The 23323-nt window shown below is 45.1% G+C and overlaps 1 protein-coding gene across 2 annotated transcripts in view; it reads right to left on the minus strand.

The window, feature by feature from the left end:
* Positions 1 to 23323, minus strand: part of PACS1 (phosphofurin acidic cluster sorting protein 1) — a 1493664-nt gene that overhangs the window by 1135724 nt on the left and 334617 nt on the right. For both annotated transcript variants that reach the window (XM_085625739.1, XM_085625738.1), the window contains exons 4-5: positions 19230 to 19355; positions 150 to 294 (exon numbers count right to left, since the gene is read on the minus strand). In XM_085625739.1, the coding sequence (XP_085481865.1) occupies positions 150 to 294; positions 19230 to 19355 (271 nt within the window). The remainder of the gene's footprint in view (positions 1 to 149; positions 295 to 19229; positions 19356 to 23323) is intronic.

The following is a 23323-nucleotide window of genomic DNA, read 5'->3' on the forward strand; positions in this document are numbered from 1 at the left end:
TGTCAGTTAAATGCTAGCAAAAACGATTTTCAAAATAAAACTCTAGTCGCTTACTTTTCTGCAAACATCAAGTAATGATATTACTCACATGGAGAATAAAGAGATGTTGACTACACTTGTACTACAACAAGTGTGTTTAAAAGGCTTACCTGACATCTTTGACTTGGGACCTTCGTGGTCGATTGGCTGACTGGACAATGAAAGGATTTTAATCTCAGCTACTGGAACAGTTACATCCTTAACATTACTGTGTAGACCCAACACCTGGGCTCCCTCACTGGGATGCTGCAAGACCTGAAGAGACATTACAAAACAGGGAGTAATTAAATAGTTTCTTAATGACATGAAACACACAAGATCTCTCTGGAGCAATAAACCGTAGTGTGTCTTGGAGTGGAATAGTGTGTCATAGAGTTGAGAAGAGGGTCGCACAGAGGAGTAGAGTGTTGTACAGAGAAGCGTAGGGGCATACAATGTAGTACAGTGTCGTACAATTGCATACAGTGCAGAAGAGTGTTATAGAGTGCAGTTGCATAGAGTAGAGTGAATCGGCATACACTAAAGTGTCATACAGTGGTATAGAGTGGGGTAAAGTGTCGCAAAGTGGAGTTGAATGGAGTAGCGTAGAGTGAATTGAAATGTGATAGTGGAGTGGCATTTCGTATAGTACAGTGCCGTGGAGTACAGTGTAGTGGCGTAAAGTGGAGTAAAAGGCTATACAGTGGAGTGGCGTAAAGTGGAGTCGTATGCTGTGTTATAGAGTAAGGGAAACTGTCGTAGAGTAGAGTGGCATAGAGTGATGTACACTGTTGCGGAGTGTGGTACAGTGGAGTAGCATACAGTGCTGTTGAGTGGCTTACAGTGACGTTGAGTGGAGTGGTGTAGAGTGCAGCAGTGGAGTAGAGTGGAGTGGAGCAGTGTGTTACAGAGTAGAGTACATTCTAGTGGAGAGCAAAGAGGTAGTTGTGTAGGGTGTTGCTGTAGGAGGCTGGCTCAGTATATGGGGCACACTAATTTAAGTGAAGCACCTTGCACTAATCCAGACAACCCTTATGGTGAATTTTAGTGGTCTGAGACAACCATAGAAAGCTCGCTAAGTGGTAGCTGTGGAGAGCAGCCTTCAGGATTAGTCCAGAAGGAGTGTTAAGAGGCTTTGTTTACCAGATCTAATCATGTAGTGTAGGTTAAACGAAAAAGAAAAACAGTGTAGTTATTAAAATATGTCTATTTATTACACAACACTCCCTAACACATTGGTAAATCTCCTACCTGGAGATAAAAACACAAATACACACAATACTTCAATTGCAAACAAGTAAGTAAGCACAATACACAGCGGTCTCCAGGGGGAGACCAAACCATATACTAAGAAAGTGGAATGCGAACTGCAACCAAAGTCGAGACTTGGACCGGGAGACTCAGAAGAGCTGGGGACACAAGGAACCACCCAAGGTAAGTACCCAAAACCCCACGGAGGGTGTGTGCAGAGTGGAAACACAGCTGCGTACTCAACAGAAGTCAACGGGAAAGTCACGGATGCAGTTTGAAAGAAGAAGGACCCTTCCCATTGGAGCCTGAAGAAACACCATGAAAGACAGAAGGTTGCAGAGTCACCCCACCCATGGATACCCCAGGAACCAGGTAACCTACACCAGGGACGCCGGGTGCATAGGTGACGTCAGAAACCCCTGTAGACCACAATAGAGGACTTCAGTAAAGATGCCACTGGCGAAGACGGTGCAAGAGTTGGTGGAACCCAAGGGTGGTTTCTTGTATCCAAAAGATCTCTGGAGTGCAAAGCCAACTTGCCTTGGCAATGCAAGGTGATGCGGTGCACAGGGGTTTGGTCCCAGCGGTTCAGACAAGGGACACTGGCCTCAAAATTGCAGAGAGGACAGGTCAGGCCTCGAGGGAGTTGCAGAACCACCACCTGTGTTGCTGAGCCTTTCGAAGACCGAGGGACGTCAGGAACAGCACACCAGTCAGCTTCACAGCAGAGCCTGCAGATGCTGCAGATGCAGGGGAGTAACTCCAAGGGAGATTACTTCGGGTGTCCTTGATGCCCACAGGTCTGTTGAAGATTCTGGAAGAAGCACAGACGACAAAGAAGACTCGCAGAACCTATGTTTCCGACCGACTCAGAAGCCTTTCCAACCAACCGACCGACCGATTACGTTAGAAGGTAACCATTTGGGCTGTCCGAATCAGTTTCGATCAGCACTAGGAGACTCCGAGTCGGTCAGAGCAGATTCGTACAGCTCTATGGGCACAGTTTCTGACCGAAACCATGCACAGTGTGGCAGACACCATGGGGTGCCTGAGAAAGGGTGCAGAGTTTCCGCAACAGCCCCTTTTTTCAATGGGAGCCTGTGCTCTCATTTGGAAAACAGGCTCCCATTGAATTCGATGGGAGTCCGACCGAATGGTGGTTGGAAACATCGTAATCGGTCGAACTCGCCTAACCAGAGTCAGTCGGAACCGATTTCGAAACAGAGTCGGTCAGAAGAGTTTCCGACCGACATCCTAATTGGCCCCTATATAGAAAATAAATGTAAAACCAAAGGCAATAAAAATTATATTTGGAAGACATAAATTGCTCTGAGATTGTGCAAAAGGAGTGGGAGGTGTTTGAACAATTAATTACGGGAGATGAGGTTAGCTTAGCCAATAAAGCTCTACCGAATAACAAGGCCACCGGCCTTGGTGGATTTGCTAACTCCATTTACAAGGCTTTTGTGGATCTCTAAGTTCCGACACCGAGGGCGTCATCCTTCTAGAATACGAGTAAAATTACCCTAACCATAATGTAGTGGCCCCCGCATTTTGATTTTGAAGCTCTGGAACAAAGCAAGTTGTGAAGATCTATTGAATTGTTAAACACTGATACAAAACTGTATATGATCATCTTTCATGTGAGGATTGGGAATAGTTCACCCACCTTGATTTCTCCAATCAAAGATAGACTGGCAGGAAATAATACTAGACTAGCAATGAATGTAATAGAGAAAGCCACAAGAAAGCATAACCACTTACAGCTCTCCTCACTAAACAGAGAGAAGGAGTTTGATAGAGTTAACTGGGATTGTATAGGAGGAATTTTGATTAAGGTAGGACTAGGATCTAAAATGTCCATCTTTATTCTAGGCAACTTTAAACAACCCATCATTAGGTTTAAAGTGTAAGCCTGGTTGTCTGATCCAATAATTCTTTCAAGAGGCAATAGTCAGGTCTGCTACCTTTCCAAGTCGATTTCTGCTTTAGGAATGACCCTCTCTCACAGAATATAATGGCTAATTCAATATTAAAGCTTTGGCAGAAAAAGACAAGCAAATGAAATTGGCACTTTTTGCAGATCATGCTCTTTGTTGTTTATGAGAACCGTAGACCTCTCTCCTAGCATTGATGGAGGAGCGTCATGATTTCTAAGCGGTCTTGAGGTTCAAGGCACATTATTACAACTCTAAAGGAATGGGGGTGGGCTCCACAGTAGATGACACCAAGGATACAGTAACTAATTTGCATTTAGAAAATTATGAAGTATTCAGGCATAACTTTGCACGTCTGAATAAACAACATTTATACACGCAATATCCCTGTTCTGCTAGATTCACTGTTCAAGGATATTTACCGTTAGGGGAAGCTGGAAATATCATGGATAGGTAGGATCAAATTGATTAAAATGAACTACCACCAATATGGCATACTTTTTTTTAACTCCTCTAATGGATATGCCACCTAATACAATACCCATCATTACGAAAAAGCTGTGGAGCTTTATTTGGGATAACAAGAAGCATTGAGTGTCTACATAAGTCCTCTGTAGGTCACACAATAACTCTGGCCGGTGCCCCTATGACAGGCAAATAGGTCTTTGCTTCAAAACTTACACCAGCTCTATTGTGGTACTCACCCAATACGATGAGCCCTTGAAGGTGCTAGAACAGGCTGAATGTAAATACCTGCCTGCAGCACCTACTTTCTTGTAGACACAATGCACAGGCAAACCTACTTTTCTCAACTTAAAATGCCCCTTTTGCACTGGAATAAGGCGGCAGAAATTAAACAGGTCACATCATGCCCATCCCCTTGACTTCAGTGATCGGGAACTAGGATGTCAAACCTGCAGTGACTGATGGGCAACAGAGGGCCAACTCAGGTTGGGCGATTTATATGTGGGACTGTCTAAAACAAAGTGCTCAATCTGCAATTTATTTTCTGTTGGGTCGCCATGACATTTTTTAGATTATCCAACTCTTATACTGGGCAGGACAAAAGACAAATAGGGGTGGAGGGACTTGGGACACAATAAAAATGAAAAACGTTCTTATGGCAGAAGACTCTATACAAGATTTATCTTGCATACAGGGCATCAGATGTGAATATTCCAGTGCAATCCCTCCACTACATGGTTAAAACGGGCAAAGGAACTACGAAGGGATATATCCAATAGTGAATGGAAATTGATAAGGCAGAGTGGTGCTAAATTGTTTATTCTAACACAATATATGGCAAATTCTTAGAAGCTGATTTGGAGATGGTACATGACTCAGACATGCCTAAAGCATATGCATAAAGGATGTGGAGCCCAAAGAACGTATCTACATATGTAGTCAGACGGTCTAACTATGCAGGCATTTTGGGGTAAAATTACAGATAGAATTATAACTATTAAAAATGCTTTTTGGGCTATAGCCCCTCTTTTACTGCTATAAAGTGATACAGAGGAGGTAAGATTGTACACTCAACACGTCAATAGGCACAGGTATTTTTCAGATGCTGTTGGTGGCTAGACTGACTATTGTTGATAAGAAGAAAGTCGCCGACCAACCTATCAGGAACAAAATTATGGAATCCCTACACTAAGGAAAAAATAATTGTCATACTAAGGGATAGAATGGCTCCCTTTGAGGAGATATGGGCACATTTTAGGACATATATAAAGAGACCGCAATTTGGTTAGCAAGCAGTGATAATATTTTCTCCTGATCAAGCCTCAGACTACAATCCCTGGATGAGCCTGTTCACTTTTCTAAAAATAGAAATTGATGACTTATTTGAGGTTGGGAGGAGGGGAAGGAAGAGCGAATATAAATTGTCTGCTTACTAATAATCATACTATATATGGATGAAAGGGTAGACATTCTGGCGATCTAGAGAACATCGGTCTTCATCTGAGATATACTGAAAAGGGGTGTATAATGTAAGGTATATGCCAAACCATGTACTGATCAGTACCACCAGGTCTTTTAGTCAACTAATAAAGTTGATTTTAAAAAAATTAGGCTAGTTGACCAGGCGATGATGCTGCCTTCCCAACATTGGAGGGGCTCACAACCGTGTCCTCTAGCGAACCTACCTTTACATTCAGTCTTTTGAATTTCCTACAAAAATTGAAATGTACTTCTTTATTCTACTATGGGTTGTCAGTACAGGGCCTCCAGAGGTGGACACGGGACTCCGGTGATTGCTTCTTTAATCTTAGTTTAGACTTGCTCTTTCCGAGGAGGAGGACATCTGTAACCAACCACTTCCTTTCTAGGTCTAGCCTGAGACAGCACATGTGCTGTCGCTTGCAAGACATTTTGTTAACTGACGGCTTGGAGACTGCCCATTCCCTTAAATTTGTTGGCTTCATTTTCAGTCTCATTTGCTTAGTGCTTGCCTATTTCACTTTATCTTCATGTGTTTGCTGTTGCCTGGATGTCAGGAGCCGGCTCCCGGTAACCATGTTCCCAGGGAAGAAGAGACCCTGCCTCACTGGCCCACAACTCTGCTTTCTTTACAGCCTCCGGGACCTTTGAATGAGTTATGATAAGCTGGCGAGGTTCTGGACGACCAGGATTGCGGGCCCTTTAATTCCACCAACCCGAAATCCAAGGAGTTCATAAGCCATGCCCCCTGGACCTGGAAGTGCAACATGCCGGAGGAGAAAGAAAACACCAAAGAAGGAGACGGGAGAGGAAGGACTCGAGAGGAAGCGGTTGCCCAGGCGGAGACCAGGGAGAACACCCGCCAACTGCGAGGACGATCGAGGAGTTAAAACAACCTGGTGAATTGGGATTCCGGCAGTGAAGGCCAAGGAGGAAAGCCAGGAGGCCAACGACATCGCAACTCACCCAGTCGAGTTCCAGGAGGAACGTGGCTTGCATAGGTATGTGCAAGACTCCTGGGGAGTGGGTGGGAGTAGCGCCTCGGGGGTAAAGAGAAAGAAAACCCCTTGTGAACTCCCTAACGTAACGGGACCTTGGGGTTCTCTACACTCATGGTGGCGGTCTCTCTCTCACCCTTTCAACCAAAGCAGACGGGTGTGTTGTCTCCCTCACTCTCTTACCTAAGTATTTGCGCATTGCGCTGACATTCTGTTTTTCTCCTTTGTTTTTGGTACCTCCTCTCTTGGCTGGGCTGACTGAGCGGTGGAGAAAAGTCAAGGCCTTAAGGAACAGCCAAGAATTCCTCAAAAAGGGACGCTGGACATTTGTTTTCTTAGGTTCTAATGTCGGAATTTATGCACAAATAAACAACTCACTTGGCACCCTTAGTCTGGTGATTACTGTGAAACCTAACACTGGAGCATAGAAAAAGTACCAATAAATTGCTTTATTAGTGTGCTTCAACTGCTCTAGCTCGAATTGAGATACTTTATTTTTTAGTTGCTTGCACCCTTCCACATTGCTGCTTGCACCCAGCTGCCTTCTGTTTCTGTTTGTCCACCTCCCCACTCCCGTCGTTATTGCTTGCCTCCTTCCCACTCCAGTCATTGTTGTTTGAAGACCTTTCCCCTCCCATCGATGCTGCTTTCCTTCTCGTCATTGTTTGCACCTTCTCCTGTTGACGTTGCTTGCCCCCCCCCCTCCAGGCGAGAAAGCAAAAGACACAAAATTGATTGACGGAATGCAGAACAAATCAAAACATTCAGCCCCAATCAAGAGATCTGGGCTAAATCCATCATTCTTTTATTCACTATGCCAACCCAGTTTAGACCTGGCCATATGCAAATCAGTCTTGACCCTGTGCCTCATGGGAACAGTCCAGCCCAAACTGCCAAGCTAGGTCCTCCTTGGACCGGAAACAAGCATCCTAGGACCAGTTTCGGGGTTTCACCCCTCTTCAGCCAGCTTGATTCCAGTGGCACAGTGAGCCCAGGACCCACGTCTGGGCAAACCTGGTGCATTTAGGGTGAGAAAGCAAAAGACACACAATTGATGGACGGAATGCAGAACAAATATAAATATTCACCCCCAGTCAAGAGATCTGGGCCTAAATCCATCGTTTTTTTGCTCACCATGCCATTCCAGTTTGAACCCAGCCATATGCAAATCAGTCTTGACCCTGTGCCCCATGGGAACAGTCCAGCCCGAACTGCCAAGCCAGGTCCTCCCTGGACGGGAAACAAGCATTCAAGGACCTGGCAGTTCGAGCTGGACTGTTCCCATTGGCTACAGGGTCAAGACTGATTTGCATAAGGCTGGGTACAAACTGGAATGGCATAGTGAGCAAAAAAACGATGGATTTAGGCCTAGATCTCTGTACTGGGGTGAATGTATGATATTGTTCTGCATACTGTCCATCAATTGTTATTTTTGCATTTGTCACCCTGAGTTAGACAGGTATGCCCAGACGTAGGTCCCGTGCTCTCCATTCCACTGGAGTCAAGCTATCCTGGGTGATGAGGGCTGAAAGCCCGAAACCGGTCCTAGGATGCTTGTTTCCAGTCCAGGGAGGACCTGGCCTGGCAGTTCGGGCTGGACTGCTCCCATTGGGTGCAGGGTCAAGACTGATTTGCATATGGCTGGGTCCAAACTGGAATGGCATGGTGAGCAAAAAACGATGTATTTAAGCCCAGATCTCTGTACTGGGGTGAATGTATGACATTGTTCTGCATTCTGTCCATCAATTGTTATTTTTGCATTTGTCATCCTGAGTTGGCCGGATATACCTAGACGTGGGTCCCGTGCTCTCCATGCCACCTGAGTCAAGCTATCCTGGCTAATGAGGGCTGAAAGCCCGAAACCGGTCCTAGGATGCTTGTTTCCAGTCTAGGGAGGACCTGTCCTGGCAGTTCGGGCTGGACTGTTTCCATTGGGCGCAGGGTAAAGACTGATTTGCATATGGCTGGGTCCAAAATGGAATGGCACGGTGAGCAAAAAAACGATCGATTTAGGCCCAGATCTCTATACTGGGGTGAATGTATGACATTGTTCTGCATTCTGTCCATGAATTGTTATTTTTGCGCTTGCCTCCACTCCTGCCGCTTATCTGTCATTGTTGCTTACCTTCTGTTCGTTGTTTGCACCTTCCATCATTGTTACTCTCTTGTCATTGGTTTCCCCCTCCCCCGTTGTTGCATGCCTCCCCTCACGTCATTATTGCTTGGCCTTCCCTCGCCAGAAAAAAAGAAAAAAAAAATCGCTAGGATACGCCCAACACTGGTTGCGCTGTAGCACTTATTTTTCACATTTATAGCCATGTTGCACAGCAGAAGCGCTACTGTACAACATGGCTAAACTATTGTGTCAAAGCCTATTGCACTCACATAGGCGACACATTTGCCAATGCAAGTTTCTTTCATCATTAAGTAAAGTCATTGTTCTCGGGGGGTGATAGGTGGCGCGCAATATGGCCGCACTACCGTGAGGCTCCTGCAGCCCGGTGCCAAGGTTTGTTATTTATCCTGCCCATACGTATCTGTAAAGGTAATGACTGCGGCACTCAAGAGTCTAAAGACAGCTGAGACTCCGGTGCGAGTTTGAGCCCGAGAGCACTCCACTGGCCGCTGCTGCAAGCTCATCCTCATCACACAGCTACGTTTCTGAGCAGCTTGGTACAGCCGGCCGGCGGGCGACATCACGCAAGGCCCGCGGCTTCCACGTGGCGGGTAGGCCTCCCTGGACGGAGCTTGGAGGGGGAGATCGTCCGCCGGGTGCAGCGAAGCCACATCGCGCAGCTCAACACAGCAGCAAGTCTAGCACGAATCCGACCGCCGACCGGTGGTGCATTTGAAAGGTGCAATTGAGAGGACATTCGTGTTGGCTCCGGAGGACGCGTATGCGGTAAGAGGTGCATTGCATCGGAAGGGCCCCCCCCTCTCCCTGGATTTAACGGGTGGCCACGCTGCTATTTATGCGCTATATAGTGTACTGCACGGGACTACTCTATGGGACCGTGTGAATAATAGTGGATCAATCTGCATCTAGGCGCCGTCCCCCGCATCACTACTGCCATCTCCGCTTCATGCTGTCCGGGGTGGAAGTGCGCAATGCGCTGGGGCCCCCTAACCTGTGGCTAACAAAGCCCCGGATATATACCTGGATTGTGGTGAGAGTTGGGGAAAGGCGCTTATGGAATTCTGCATGTCCAGGGGAAGAGGTCATTTGGCGAATTAATTGCATCGCGCTCTGATCATAGCCGCAGCAATGGAACAGTAGGTCACCCCGCCGCAAGTTTCCAGAGAAGAACAGTAAGGAAAAATATCGACAACTACTACACCCCTCACAGCCAAGCCAGCGAACGCACTAGAAACCATTGACACTGTAATACAAGTGAGGAACGACATCACTGCGGCCTGCACTGACGCTCCTGGCTGTGGCCCACAATGGGGAAACCAGACACAAGACAGCCACGGCTCAAATTTGAGGCCAAGAAAGGTACTCACACACAGCAGGGCGAACAAGGCGCAACCGGGGGGCGAGGCCATTCTAGAGTCCTCCACCGCGCAGAGCGAGGACATGAAAACTATTCTACAAGAGGTCAGGCAAGGCTTTGCCACCATAGCTGATAAAATGGACAGCATGTCAACGCAGATGGACGCTATTGTTCATAAAATCGAGGGTCATGACGAAATGATCAAGGAGACGGAAGGCCGCATCTCAGACACTGAAGATGCCACCTCTCAGGTTAAAACGCATGTCACACAAATTGACAGACATTTGAAACTAATAGCGGCTAAGAATGACGATTTAGAAGTGAGGAGCAGGCGCAATAACATCTGCGTTCTCGGAATTCCGGAAAGCACCAACACCGGAAAAATGGAAGAATACATCGAAAAATTGCTGTTGCCGTCCATAGGTGCTGAGTTCTTCTCGCCCCAGTTCATCGTTGAACGCGCGCACCACACTTTGGGACCATGACCGCCGCCGGGGAGCACGCCTCGGCCCATTATCGCAAGACTCCTGAACTATAGAGACCGGGACGTGGCACTTCCAGGGGCAAGATGCAAACAACAACTGAACTTCGAAGGCGTTACGTTTTCCATATATCCAGACTTCACGGCTGCAGTAGATGAAGAACAATGCAAATTTACGCCCGCAAAAAACAAGCTACGACAGGCCCAAATATAATATGCACTGCTGTACCCAGCGCGCCTCATGATTACTCACCAAGGCAAGCAGCTCTTCTTCACTAAACCACAACAGGTGGACAAATTTTTAAAACATCTTAAACGAATCAACTGAAATCCTGCTTCATCTAATACTTCTCCACGATCCACTTCGCCGACCGTAGAGTCAGATCAGCACTGAATGGTGGCCAGTTACCAACCATGCGGTCCAGAGACACGATAAAGCATGGGGGTACCTGGAGCATCCCACCATAAATAGAACATCTCCAAATGTCTTGCTATGAACATTACGACATAATCAGGTGACATTGTGGGCTATTACTCTAATGAAGCGTCGGGCACCCTCTGCCCTCTCTCAGATCATTCCTACCACGATCTCTGAGGGCGAGGTGTACCCGTGCCAGCACCTAGGGGTTCCCCCCAGCGGGCAATTCCCCACGGTTTTCAACTGCATACTATGTGCAGCATATCTTGTTTTGAAGTTGGGATCTAGGGAGGAGGGTGGGGAATAGACTACTGGCATGTTGGGGCTGCTTCAGTGGGAGGGGGAGGGAAGGGGGAATTATTGTTTCTATTTTCAGCACGTTCACAGCACAGCAAAATAACCCGAAATATAGTTCCATATTTAAAATCACATTTAGTGAGCGCCTATTGAGCCACTTACCAAACATTTACTGGACCCATGACTGCCACAATATCTTCGGGGAAAATAAAAATCATCACTTGGAATGTCAGGGGGCTACGGGATCCATGGAAAAGGCGCCAGATATTAGCATACCATTTGCGTTGGCTGGTGCGATCAGCGACCCTGATGGGAGATACTGCCTCGCGTGGGGATGACTGGGCACAGATTCTGTAACGCTTGCCTGTTGCTATGGCCCCAATATCGACAACCCAGATTTCTTCATAACCCTATAGGGCAAGATAATAATTTGGGGTGGGGGTTTTAATGTAGCACATGACCCATCCATTGACTGCTCCAACCTTGCCCCACATCATTACACGAAATACTGCGCAACATTACAGGGTATAACCAAAGCTAGCCTCCTCGTCGACGCATGGCGGCACACACATCCACACGGACGTGAAGGCACACATTTCACTACAAAGGCGGCATCGTGGGCGGGTCTGTATTATTGGTTTCTCTCACGGGGACTTAGCCCTGCCATAACGAGCATCACACACTTGGCACGCACCTATTCCGACCACTCTCCAGTTTTATTGACACTGGTTTCACCTGGCTACGGCACCCCACGCTGCGGATGGAGATTGCACCCCTCAACGCTATTGGAAAGGGTTTTCCATAATGAATTAGCAGAAGAAATACAGGAATTTTTCCACAGAAATAGGGGCTCTATGGAGGAAGTGGGAACCAAATGGGTGGCCTTTAAAATTACCATTAGAGGAATTTGCATATCGAAGGGTGCAGGGGTACTTAGAGGCATACAAAACACACAGAAGAAACTTGAGACCAAGCTAAAGGCCATAGAGACACAACCTTCGACTGGCTCGAATGGAGAGGTCCTGCATAAAGTTCGCGAGACACTCTCGGGCTACACACACACCGCCAACCAAGAAGCCAAATTCAGGGGCAAATATTGGGTGGCCAGGCAATATGGGGAGGGAGAACGCCCCGGGAAGGCACTAGCGGAGACCATACGTAAGCCACGTTTCTCCAAATACGTCCTAGAAAAACACGAACCAGGAGGATCAATCCATCGCGACACAGCGGACATCCACAATATTTTCACCAGGCATTATTCTTCGCTATACACTTCCACTAGAACTGACCAACTCGACCTGGACGAGTTTCTTGGTGAGGTGGCACTGGGATGGTTAGGTGATGCACAGCACAAATTCTTATGCGCCCCTTTCGAATTAGACGAGGTACGGGAGGCTATAAAGCACACACAGTCCGGTAAAGCGGCAGGCATGGATGGCATACACATTGAATATTAGAAGACATACATAGACATACTAGCCCGCATCCTTCGTGAAGTATATGAAGATTCCCTGAAATCTAATACGCTACCCCCTACTATGAGGGAAGCGATGGGGACCTCATTGCTCAAGCCCGGAAAATCATCGACCAACTGCGACTCGTACAGACCTCTCTCCTTGATTAATTGTGACACCAAAATCCTAGCCAAACTCATAGCCAATAGGCTCAGTCTCCTCATGGATAAACTGGTCCTTCCTGACCAGTCAGGTTTCATACCCGGGAGGGCAACTACCCATAATTTGAGGACCCTTTTTACAGTTCTTCATAATGTAGCACCGGAACTCCCCATGACTGCGGTCTTCCTAGATGCCACTAAGGCATTCGACTCAGTCGAATGGGATTATATATTTGGGGTAATGACACGAATGGGTACCCCCCCTTATTTCTCTCATGGATACAGCTTCTCTATCACCGTCCAACGGCCAAGGTTCTTATTAATGGTCACATATCCCAAGCTCTCGGCATGACTAGAGGCACCAGGCAAGGCTGCCCCTTATCGCCCTTACTTTTCACCCTAGCGGTAGACCCCTTAGCGGCTAAACTCCGGCAACATCATCGTAACAGGGCACTCTGCTGCAATTTACGACAGATTCTTGTGTCGCTTTATGCGAATGATATAACCTTATACATCAGAAACCCTCAGGAGAATCTGAATCACATTCTACGTGAATTCATAGTATTTGGGAGGATATCCGGGATACATATTAATTGGGAGAAATCCAATATTTCCCCCCTCACCACATCCACTATTAGATTCCCCTTAGATTTCCCACTAGAATGGTGTGACACTGACTTGAGATACTTGGGTATTCACGTCTCTCGAGACAGGGAAGAGCTGATGCGCCTTAATTATGCCACGGCAATTGAATTCATCAGCGAGTGCGTCACCTGTTGGATTGCCTTGCCGCTATCGTTGGCGTGGCGGGGGTCCATAATTAAAATGGTTATACTCCCGCAAATACTGGGGGGGGGGGACAGCCGCGATTGCAGTGGAACGTCCTCATTAGACCCTATGCCCAGGGCGGATTTGACATTCCTGATTTTGAGTTATATCACCTCAGTGCGCAAGCTCACTATGCTTACTATTAGATACATCCTCCACAATACATGCCACAAGTGGCGGCAGAACATTTGTTAGCTGACCCAATACCCATCAAAGAGGTACTTCACACTGTTGTCAACCCACGAGATAAAGAGCCCACCACACTCACATGTACAATAACAGCCTGGCATCGTATAAACACTATCCTGCAAAGCCCCATGCTATATTCCCCATTACTCCCCCTTGCATACCACCCCAATATGCCACTCCTACAGGAGATGGCTTTCCGATGACTCAAAGAATGTATTCGCATCATCACATGGGGAGATCTGTATCAGGCCGGCACATTTCGAAATTCTGACCTTCTATTTCGAGAGCACCAGCCAACCCCCCTAGACGTTTTCCTTTATGTGCGTCTCCGACAGGGCATACGCTCCAACACCCTGGAGTTCCCACAGGAGCCTCCTTGTCTCACCCCTCTACATTTGATGCTCGGCGCAACCGCCCCAAAGGGACTGGTTTCCATGATATAACACATAACACATACTCTACAGAAAACGTCCCCATGTCCCGCACGTGCGTGCTGGGATCTAGAACTCGGCTGTGCATTGTCGGACGTCCAATGGACATATTGCTGCATGCAGATGGAGAAAATCTCTGCCAGTAGCAGGCGACTAATTATACACTGCACATTTCTCCACCGCCTGTTCTATACTCCTGTAAAGATGCACAAATATAAACTCTGGGATTCGGACTGCTATGATAGATGCGGGACCACAAGTGCGGATTTCCTACATCTAGCTTGGGACTGCCCTGGAGTACATGATTACTGGAGGCAGGTACTGGAAGCCATAGAACAGATGACAGCACTGACTATCGAGAAAACCCCTTTACTTGCCTTGCTGGGGTATACCAAACACATCCCCAAACCACAACGCAAATACGTTTCCCTGGGACTTCCGATGGCCAAAAGGCGTGTTGCGTGCCGCTGGGGCAGAGGGAGAGCGCCTAAATTTAAGGATTGGTTAAATGACCTGCTGTATTGCCAGGAACAGCTGTCCCATTATGCAGAACTACTCCCCAGTGCGTCACGACCCAGAGATATATGGGGCCCCCTCACAAGCTACCTTCTCACACACCCAAGGATAGACTCGGCTGACAATACAACACCAAATACGCCTTAAGCCTGGTCACATATGAGACACGAGAATCAATTGTGGGGTATGCACCAGCTGCTGTGCCTAGAAATCCTCCTCAGGCCGATTATCCAACATGTTGTCACTTGTTATATTCATATTCAGCCCCAAGGTGTTTCAGACCACTGACGAGCCAACTGACCTCTTGCTATTCTATGCTATGTAACCAACGCATATGCTCTATGCAGTAATATAATGCGAGTATGGATTACGGATACTATATAAAGAATATGTTGAACTAAGCAATTGATTATATCATACTATGGTGCATCAAATGGAACAACCAATGTAAAGTACATACACACAGCTGTGTTTTTGAATACGTGCCATTATGTTCTGTATTGTTACTTTGGAAAATCATACAAATAAAGTGTTAAAAAAAAAAGTCATTGTTCTCAATGAGGAAGACCAACAAGGCTGAAACGAGTCTGAGGATAATCAACGTAAGTTGATTTATGTCTCCCAAAGACCCGACCCTCTTTGACAATTTCTGTCAGGAAGGTCCCCTGACTAATTGACTAAGCAGACTCAAATCTGTCCCCATCCCCATTACCCAATTGTTGATTGTTATATATTACTGTATCCTTACTGTGGACTACTTTACTGCTTTATTGTCCTATATTTTTCTATAAGACTGTTTTTAATCCACTTGACTTTCGTCATGTACTTCTTGTAAACTTATTCTCAAAGCATGTGCCTATTGGCTCAAACTAAGGGTGAAGTGGCTAACCCTCATTTCTGCACATGGGTCGTCCACACATATAGGGCAATCACTCTATATGTTACCCACTACACATGTTGTATTGGAATATGCCTCCTTTTCCCGCTTTCCCTCACCCCTCACGTTGTTACAACGCAATACCATTACACCGCAAGTTGTTACAACGACTTGCGGAGAGAGGCACTGGATGTTGGAATAGTGCAATTTACTATTCCAACTCCAGTCTGTGCGTACAGTAGGGAAGGTGTTGGATTTTAAATCCAACACCTTCTCCACCCCCTCCGCAAGTGGTTGTAACGACTTGCGGGGTAATGGTATTGCGTTTTTCCAACGCGGTCGTTGTAATGACCTTGTTGTGACAACATGCAGGGTGACGGATGCGGGGTGACGGATGTTTACCTTTGTATTGTCTGTGTTCGTCTATCATCACGATTTGGCAGTGATATTTACTCTGTAATCTGAAAAATGAATTTAAAGCCATGGAAACAAGCGTTTTCACTCCGTGTTTCTAAACATCGTGACTTTTAATACAGAGCAGGTCTACGCCTCATATGGGCTCAAACCATAGAAATATGGTCCTTATTGACCCTGCCTTTCAGATAACATATGTTATCCACTGCATGCAGCCGTGTTCTGGCAGCTCCTCCACAAGTACTTTCAACAACATACTGAGGCACTTTACGAGGGATAAGCTTATTCATCACCTTTCCCTCACACTAGGAGGTCGGTGAGACCCATATGGACTTACCCAACACCACAACCACGTTCTCTTGTTTTTAATACTTTTCACCTTTATCACTCTCTTTCAAGTCTCAGAAGTCCAGGGCAATCGACCTGGTGTTAAACAGCAACGCTGGTTACATCACGACGTCAAGAACCAGCATTGAGGTACTGTAAGAGTCGAGATCACTTTCTCCTATATACCACAGTCCTGATGAATTGCTACCAGACCCGCAAAGGGACTTTTTAGGCATGAAACTTGTTGACCACATGCACCAGATAGACCCTGTGGGACCATTATCTCCAAGCAGGGCTTACAGTTTTTAGTTAGGTTAGTGCACCTCAGAATAAAATTATTGACGAGGGCAGTACTAGACAGATTTAAAATGACACTGCACACTCACGACACTACCCTGCCCACATACCCTCACACACCCAACAGCTTCTCAAAAAAAGATCTTCACTAAATAGCCCCTTTGCGGGTGCCTGTCGGGCATTGCAGCGCCGGCCTGACGAACAGCAGACCCAATGATGAAGCATGACATCCTCCGGTGTGTGTGAGGGCACTTTATAACAGACCAGAGCACTCCCTCACATTTAGTTACTGCACATTGGCATATTTTACAAACCATATCTAGGAGTATATGTGCAGAACCTGTTACAAAAGCTCCTGGTTCCTTCTATTTAAGAAACCTATTGGAAAAGGGCCATGTCTGAATGGCATATGGCTAGTCTGTCTGGAATGACAGTGAAGAAAAAACAAAGCACTGAAGTTTGGCCTCAGTAATTTACCAGTGACAGAGGATAATTCAAACATTCTATCCATCACGTTTGTTGTTCTAGAGTAGAAAGTGAAAAGCAGTATAATTCTTGTATAAATTTGGCTCACCTAAATATTTTGAGAAGGTTAGGCTGGTTTAAAAGGCAGGTATAAATGTATGATATGAAATAAGGGTTACGTGAGAAATCCCATATTATTCTGCGTTGATACCAATTTGGGAATCCCCAGGGTTACCCGAGTGTCTGAAGGAGACCTTAAGTCTCCCACTTAAAGTAGCAAAATATACAAGATGGGGGTTATCTGATTTTTGATGGTGAGCTGAGCACTTAGGAGGAGATGTACTCTAAAACAGCAAGGAGTCTATCCAGATTCAAATATTCCCAACTCAGCACTTGGTTGGGAGCATTAAAACAAGGAATAAGTATGAAGGACTCTACACTGGAGAGAGACTTGCACATGTCTGGTACACATAAAAAGGAAGTGACGAAATGGTACCAACTACTGAGCGACACAGAAGACAAGGGAAACCTCCACCCTATCAGAAGTGGAGCAGATGCTTGCTGTATTGAGATCTGGAGAATTTATAGCAAGTACCCTCTGTGATTCTGTAACCCATGGTCAGTCCGGTTTCCATAAAAAGAAACAATCTTTTCACTCTAAATAGGGCTACTGGACTCCTTAGAAAATGTCAAGATTGGCGACAACAAGTGAGAACTACTGTAGAAAGTGCAGTGACCCAGACAATATATAAATATGTCTGTTTCATGTCTCGTTTTGAAGGTGCTCTGGGAGGATGTATGTAGTTTAATAAGGGCGATTACAGGAACTGAATTTAAGGTAAGCCTTAACTTTATTTTGTTTGGTGTCGAAACATCAGATAACAGGATCAAGATAATAAAAACCTTTTTTTTTTTTTTTTTTTTTAAATCTTATGTTGCTCGCGTGGCACTTGATATGCAGAAGATGAGTGGACGAGAGCCCGCCAAAGGGCAATAAGCGACTTGAGTTGATCATCAGGACTGTCAAGTTTGACAGAGCATGCTTTAAAGAAAAGAGAACAGAACTTTGGGTACCAGTCTTGTGTTGGAGGAGATCTAGTCAGAGAAACTAAAAAGTACGATCAGGGTAATTGTCCGATGACTACACCATAAAGGGCCCAAGGTATCCACCCTGATGACCAATTTCGAGTGTCCAACAACAGAGTGGCTCGATGGATTGGACAAAGGAAAGCGAATATAACCGGCCCATGTTGGGAGCATTTGGTTAAGAGGGTAAAGCGTCTACAAGGTGATGATGGCAAAAAAACACATACCTACCCTTCTCAATAAAGGAATCTACCCTTTTTTCTGCTGTGCAGAATGTAATGATACAGATCAAATGCACAAAGGAAATAAGCAAGCTTTGGTAGTTCTTTTATGTTTAGTCATGCTAATAATGAATGTTGCTTTGATTTGCTTTGTGTGCATTGTTAAATTTGATTATGTGATTTTCCTTGCTGCTCTCAAATCCACTCAAACCACCTCGAACTGTGTAATTCTTTGATACTCTTCATTACCCCATTATCAAATGATACTGTTGGCATCCCTTTCCATGTGATGCGGATAGATAGATTCTCTTTTGTTATTACTCTATACTTTAATCCCCTTTAGAATCTTCCTACTTCTCGTCAGCTCGACAATGTGTCTGTACAATACTGCTGCCAACATGTACTATGTTTCTGTCAACTTCTGCATGGCTAATGTGTCACTTTTGCCCGCTCTGTTCAACGTACAAGTAACCTTTCCTTCAACTTTCTATTTTCCTATCAAAAATGTGATTTACTTGCTGTTTTCCCAACGACCTCGACATATTCCTCTCACCTTGTACTGCACAGTTCCTTGAAACCTAAAGTACTTTCTGGCCTATCTACCCTGTCTCTAGTGTTTTCCTCTCTTATTTGAGTTATGATGCTTTCTTTGCAACTGTGGGTTATTTGGACCATAGCTGGTGTTTAACAGAGTAAATGAACCAGGCATCTGTTTTGATCAAACATGCATCACTGATCTGTATTATATGCACGTCCCAGTTCTACTGGGAAACATCTCCTCTAAAAATTAAAATAAATGTATATACACACCAAATGTCTGTACATATGCTACCACAGTCAAATATAGGATTGACTTTCTATTGTTAAATATATAATGTATAGCTCTCTGAAATACGGTTGTGTGAAGTTTGCACTATAAAAGACAATACAAATATTTAAACGGTCTCGATAAAAGTGATTGATCAGAATGGACAAGGTGCCAGTGTCTTAACTTTAACGTTTAGGGCTACAGGCATTCGAATTCTGACACTAACATACCCAGTTGAACCACAGAATACACATTTATACCAAATGTAAGTCTCCAAAAAATGTGCTATGAAGAATAAAGGATAAAGCTCTCCTTACCTCTGCCATGTTAATGAGCCCCACCGCCAGGGTTTTGTACCCGAGAATCGTCCGGTTTTTATACCTTTTCCTCCTCTGCAACATTATCTGCAGTTTATTGGCATCCCTCTTCAGAAAGTGGGGGTACTGTTGAGGAAGTCAGAACATCAAATTCTATGTAAAAGACAATTGATGTTGTATAACAGAGTATGTAGTAGTTCTGAAGAATGCACTCTATGGTTATCTGTCGAATCACAAAAAGATACAGGAGAGAAATACAGAAACAGAATTCATTGATGACATCTGAAAAACAAATGATGGGAACTCAAAGAAAATCCACACATACACCAGCACAAAAGTGTTCATTGAAGCAGTGCTATTTCTAGAAATCCTTGAAATAAAAAACGGGATTTTTTTTAAACTGTTCAATTTCTCCAATATCTAATTTTACTGTCATATCATACTTTGGAAGCCAAATAGTGTCACATTTCAAGGTTCAGGCAGATCGGCTGCTCAACGACATTTACTGTGGATATGCTGCAATTTTACAATATTTTTCAGGCATTGGGTGTTTCTTGCCAGGGACGTCATAAAAAAGGTTGTCACTTTTAAGTGGTAGTCTGCCAGACAGTGCAGTTGCCTGGTTTGTAAAGACATCTTGGGGACATTCTGAAAGCTTCTCTGGGAATGTATTCCGCCCATTGCTTACCATTGGTTTTGTGTTTTGTAAATTACACTTGCTTGCTTTCTATATGCTGGCTTTATTTGTTTTAGACTGTCCAGATTGAGTTAGTCCCTCCGTGGACCATTGCATGTTTACCATCATTCCTTGCATTCTTCCACGAGTGCCCACTTTCTGTAAAGAGGCATTCAAATTATGTTCTCATACTGTCACATTTGCAGTGCATTCAAAGACTGAGGTCAAACGTCAGGCTCCATCTTCCTGGGAGCTCGGACTTTACTTTTATTTGTCGGACTTCAAAGTAAGAGGATTTATATAACAATCCTGCTGGCTACCCATGTGAGAGGAAAGGTTGTAGGATGTTTTTTTCTAGCTCCCAACTAAATTTAAATGTCAGTAAATGAACTGTGCAAATATTTCAGAATATATCAGAATTAGGAAAGCACAAATGAAGCACATTCTTTCATAATTCTGAAGTGTGGAGGAAATAAATATTTTAATACGATCAGAACAAATCAATACACTTGCTGATGCCATTTCCACACATTATCTTTTGTGTGCTGTATAGTTTTATCAGTAAACTGTGTGTGCAAATGTAATGAAGAGGTTAGTTAACTGTAACTACAGTTCTCCAACATTGATATCTTTTTATATACTCACCTGCTTCAATCATTCTCTGTTGTCAGGCTGGGAATTCCCTGTACATTAAAATAGCAGTATTCAGTGTACAAAATACAGCATGCAGTTTAGAATGTAAAATGGCCATGGGCCCTGAACAATGCAGTATGTTTAGTAGCATATCCACCTCGTTTGAAAGAACCAAAAATTCATCCAATAAGGTGGAAGCTTAAGCTCTCCTACTCCTCCTGAAAGCCATCATAGCTCAGTTTTCAAAGCACAAGTTTGAGAACAAATATGATGAGCTTCTGAGCGGGGAGGAGAGGGGTTGCATGTGAATATATAAAAGATATCAATGCCGGAGAACCGGAGATACGGCTAAGTAACTAATTTCTTCTCCAACTTTGGATCTTTTATATATTCACATGCTTGAATCAGAATAGCAAGCAGTATACATCATGGAATACAACAAACCGAGAAGCAGCCTCACCTTTAATGAAATAGGTTTCTTAGGATTGCCTGTCCCACTGCCTCATCAGCTTCTGCATCCACATCTAGGCATAAACGCTTCTTGAACGTATGCCTGCTCCTCCAGGTGGCTGCATGGCAGATGGATTTCAGGGGTACTCCAGCATTGAGTGCTGTAGTTGAAGCCATACCTCTGGTGGAATGCGCCCCCAGAGAGAATGTTAGGCTTTGGCATGACAGAAAGCAATACAGGCTGAGAGCCAATGAGCTAGCCCGTGTTTGGACAGGGCTTTACTTTTTTGTGGTTGACGAAATGATTCAAATAGCTGGTCGGATATGCATATGTCGTTTGTTTTGGCAATATAGAATTTGAGACATCTAAGCAAGTTTACAGACTGTAATGTTCTTTCTGGTGTTGAAGAAAGATCTAAGAATGACATAAAAGAGAGTCGTTTTGGCTTTTTGATAACAAGTTTGAATACATTTGACAATCCACCTAGCAATTCCTGATTTGGAGATAGGATTGCCTTTGTGAGGTGGTGCAAAAGCTACAAAGAGTTGTTTGGTTTTCCAAAATGACTTTGATCTTTCAGTGTAATACAAAAGAGCTCTTCTCACATCTAAGGTATGTAAAGCTTGTTCTGCAACAGAGTGAGGTTGAGGGAAGAATACAAGTAATTCAACTAACTGATTGATGTGAAATGCAGATACAACCTTAGGTAGGAATTTAGGGTTGGTACGAAGAACCACTTTGTTTATGTAACTGGAAGAAGGGTTCTTCTATGGTTAGTGCCTGTAGTTCACCCACTCTCCTTAATGAAGTGATCGCATTGAGGAAAGCAGTTTTCCAAGTAAGGAACTGTAGTTCACATTTGTGCATGGGTTCAAATGGCGGACCCATTAGCCTTGTAAGGACTATATTAAGATTCCATACTGGGGCAGGTGGAAGTCTTTGTGGTATTACCAGTTTTAGCCTTTCCATGAAAGCTTTGATGACGGGCACTCTAAATAGCAATCAATGTTGCCTATTTTGAAGGGAAGCTGCTATGGCAGCAAGATGTAGTCTAATGGATGTATAGGCCAATACTGACTGCTGCAGATGCAATAAGTAGCACAGTATGTTCTGTATGGAAGCATCAAGGGGGTTGATGTGGTTGTTATTGCAATAGATAACTAAACGCTTCCATTTAGCTGCGTAGCAGGCCGTTGTGCTGGCCTCTCTAATAATGTTCATATAGTCTGGTGGAAGGTTGAGATGACCAAACTCTGACTTCAGGAGCCAGATCGCAAGGTTCAGCTGTTTTGGATCTGGGTGTTTGATTTCTCCAAGGTTCTGTGTGAGGAAACTCGGGGTTAAATGTAATTTTTGGTGTGGTACCAGAGAGAGTTCCAACAGGGTTGTGAACCTGGGTTGACGTGCCCATATTGGAGCTACTAGTATTAGCGTGAGTGATGTGGGCCAGAGTTTCCGAACCACTGATGGAATGAGTGGGAGAGGTGGAAAAGCATAGGCAAATATCCCTGACCAGTTTATCCATAGAGCATTGCCTTTGGACAAAGGGGTGTGGATACCTGGAGGCGAAGCTTTGGCATTTTGCCTTTTCGGGTGTTGCGAACAGGTCTATGTGAGGGACTCCCTAAGCCTGGAAGTATGGGTGGGGAACTTGAGGGTGAAGTTCCCACTCGTGTATTTGATATCTCTGGAGATAAATGTTGCGGTGAATAGCCCACTTCCAGATGTTCTGGGCTAAGTGGGACAGTTGGAGAGAGTGTGTCCCCCCCCCCCCCTGTACATAGCTGTCATGTTGTCGGTTCAGACTAACACAGCTTTGCCAGATAGGTGATCTTGAAAGGCTTTGAGAGCTAGAAAGATTGCCATGAGCTCTAAGTGATTGATGTGGAGCATCTTTTGCTGGTGACTCCACAGCCCTTGCACTGTGTGTTGTTGAAGATGAGCTCCCCAGCCAGTAAAGGATGCGTCCGCTGTTAACACGGTCTGTGGAATCGGGTCTATGAACTGCCGCCCTTTTGATAGGTTTTGTGTGTTCCACCACTGCAGGGAGCGATGAGTACGGCCACTTACCAACACTAGATTGGTTAACAGACCTTGAGTTTGGTTCCACTGACTGGCTAAACACTCTCGAAGTGGACGCATGTGTAACCTCGTGGGGGAACGATCATGATGCCATCATTCCCAGCAGTTGCGTAAACACTCGAGCCGGAAGTGCAACCAAAGTTCAAATGCCCAAAATGAATAAGTGCCCCCAATACGGCAGGTCTTGCATGCAACACTTACAAAGGCAGCTGTCTGCGACCACGCAGTGCAGCTGCGTGAGGCACAGGGCAC

This window comes from Triturus cristatus, chromosome 9 (assembly GCF_964204655.1).
Source record: "Triturus cristatus chromosome 9, aTriCri1.1, whole genome shotgun sequence".
In the NCBI taxonomy this organism is placed as follows: Eukaryota; Metazoa; Chordata; class Amphibia; order Caudata; family Salamandridae; genus Triturus; species Triturus cristatus.